This window comes from Amaranthus tricolor, chromosome 1 (genome assembly GCF_026212465.1).
Source record: "Amaranthus tricolor cultivar Red isolate AtriRed21 chromosome 1, ASM2621246v1, whole genome shotgun sequence".
NCBI classification, from domain to species: Eukaryota; Viridiplantae; Streptophyta; class Magnoliopsida; order Caryophyllales; family Amaranthaceae; genus Amaranthus; species Amaranthus tricolor.
The window spans coordinates 18,157,069-18,159,568 of NC_080047.1; the positions used below are offsets into that span (position 1 = coordinate 18,157,069).

Below are 2,500 nucleotides of genomic sequence, written 5' to 3' on the forward strand. Positions count from 1 at the left end.
AACCAAATGGTTCAACAGAGAAGTTCAAGAAACCATCATGACGCAAATTATCTTCCTCGCAAGGAATAATCTTGGAATCAGACAGTTGCTTATGAGACTTTGACATGCTTTCCTTGTTGTCATGAGCAATAGACTCCAAATCAGGTCCAGAATGTTCGCAACTCTCTACAGAAATCTGGCTCACGGTAGGTGAGTTGCCCCATATAATTTTACTTTCCCAGTCTTGCTGATCAAGTGGGTAAAATTCTGAACACATGGATAAGTTCCATTTAGCAGTAAAATGAGAAGTCAAATCTTTTCTCATAGGTTCTGAACTTAGACAAAAGTCTTTCTTTTTATCTGAAGCAATGTGAATTCCCTCATACAAATCCAGCCTAGAGTTATCATCCATCAATACTGCATCATGATCTTGTGCTTCCTGTAACGGTTTTCTTCTAGAAAAAACTTGGTAGGATCCTTGAAGAAATTCCTCCTCGTCCTCTTCAATCAAGTGTGATGCATCAAGAGATATATACTTGTCTGCAAAAAGAAAAACATACATCAAATATCATAGCATAGTATCATCAAATTGGGTGAAACTCAAATGCTTCACCACTCCACAGTCAACCCCCAACCCACCCTCGGCCTGCCCTGCACCACTCGCAGAAAACAAAAAGAGCAGCTAAATAAAGGAGATAAGAAATTAATATGAAGAAACAGGGATCAAAATTCAAACATCCCTTACACCATAAAAATGGTACAAGAAAAACTAAGTTACCTTTAGGGATGGAATACCTGTGCCCCCTCCTTCCAGCCTTTTTTAAAGGCTCATTGACACCAAAAATTTCGGAAAATCTCAAAATAGCCACCCCGTCTTCTACACACAAAATTGGTAGCGGTGTCAAACTTTTAGCATCAGCAGTATCATGAGAAACTACAGGTTCTTCCTGTTGCCAATAGCATATATCATCAAATTATGCATTGAAATTTTTGTATTTGTAATGCAATTCAAATTCTGGTAAATAGTGCAATAAAAATTATATCAAGATGACCAATAAACCTTCAATAGACACCAATGACAACTCGGAGTTTCATGTTTCAAACCATAAATAACTCAAGCAAAAAGTATAAAAAAACAAAAAAAAATCTTATGTAAAAGGAAAATTATTTACTTAAATATCAAGTCACATATTTCATAACGTCAAAAATAAAAACTAAACCAAATAATAATCATTAACAAAATAGCTGTTGCTAGGAAAAGACTAATCTGATTACTACAACATACAAAAGTAAGTTGACAGAAAAGCAAATGTTGTTCCACAAATTATTTGAGAGTTGTAACATTTTTGTTTTTCGTCAAGGTAAGTTTTCAGCTGTGTACACTAATTAGTCACCATGTCATGACATAACACAGAATAATTTATGCAGTTGCACTTCAAAATTCAACAATTTAGATCAAAGATGGTCAATAGCAACAAACGCGCCTCCACTTGAGTAGAGCTAGCTGGTTGGCTGATGAATTTGTCTAAGATGAGATTTGAATCAGCAAATCAAACAAGAATATGATCAATAATAACTAAACATTTAAGTGGAAGCATGCTCACAGCACAAGTATGGTTCAACAGACATTGAAATGAAAATATATCAGAGTGGCAAAAGAATTTTTAATTTAAGCAATTCATTGTAGTTCTATTGGAAATCTTACGCACTATAAAACAAAGTCTTGATGATAAAAGTTTCATTTTAAAAACATTGCATAACCTCAAAAACACTAAGTGGCTCCCACCAAGGACGACCAAGGGGCATTCGATTTACACATCAATAGCCTTCAAATAACAAAGAGATTGTTTGAAACAATGATATGACAAGCAAAAAAGATTATAATTTATGTTATTAATTTTATGCGGGCGCTATTAGAGGCTTTGATTCAATCTGCTTCGCAAATCTCTTGCTCTAAACTAACTTTGTTTTGTTGAAGATTTAACATTAAGAAAAAATTATCAAAAATAATCACAACTATTACTCATTAACTAAAAGTAACTCCACTATTGAATAGCTCAAATTATACCCAACTATTCTCATAAAGATCCAATTATAAAGTATATTTAATACTTAAAAAATTAGGTGTATATTGAAAAAATTAATAGAACTTTGGATTATTATGCAAAAAGTATTCTAAACATATGTTTTGAGATAATGAATACTAGGATTTATTTTTAGCAAATGATTCATAGTTGGGATTATCAATTATTTGCAATAAAAAATAAATCAAATACATTAGGTGATAAATATAAGCTCACCAAGTATACCTCATGAAAGTCATTAAAATCAGCAGCACTCCCAGGAGCCATAATTGATTCAGAATCCATTTCTTGTTTGACTAACTCATCATCATCAGCAATATTCACTGAAAGAGGTTTGAGAGAGATACGTTTCATAAAGAAATAGATGTAATCATAAAGAAAAAATAGATGATCATCATAGAGACAAAAAAAAAAAAAACAACACTACTTAAACAAAC

The 2,500-nt window shown here is 32.6% G+C and overlaps 1 protein-coding gene across 2 annotated transcripts in view; it reads right to left on the reverse strand.

Moving 5' to 3' along the window:
• LOC130805551 (transcription initiation factor TFIID subunit 1) overlaps nt 1-2,500 on the reverse strand; it is a 31,535-nt gene that overhangs the window by 17,245 nt on the left and 11,790 nt on the right. The window contains exons 7-9 of one of the 2 annotated variants that reach the window (XM_057670389.1): nt 2,289-2,386; nt 758-926; nt 1-519 (exon numbers count right to left, since the gene is read on the reverse strand). The exon at nt 1-519 is cut by the window's left edge and continues 565 nt beyond it. In XM_057670389.1, coding sequence (XP_057526372.1) covers nt 1-519; nt 758-926; nt 2,289-2,386 — 786 coding nt within the window. Of the gene's footprint in view, nt 520-757; nt 927-2,279; nt 2,387-2,500 lie in introns of both variants that reach the window. The other variant, XM_057670348.1, reaches the window with a different exon arrangement.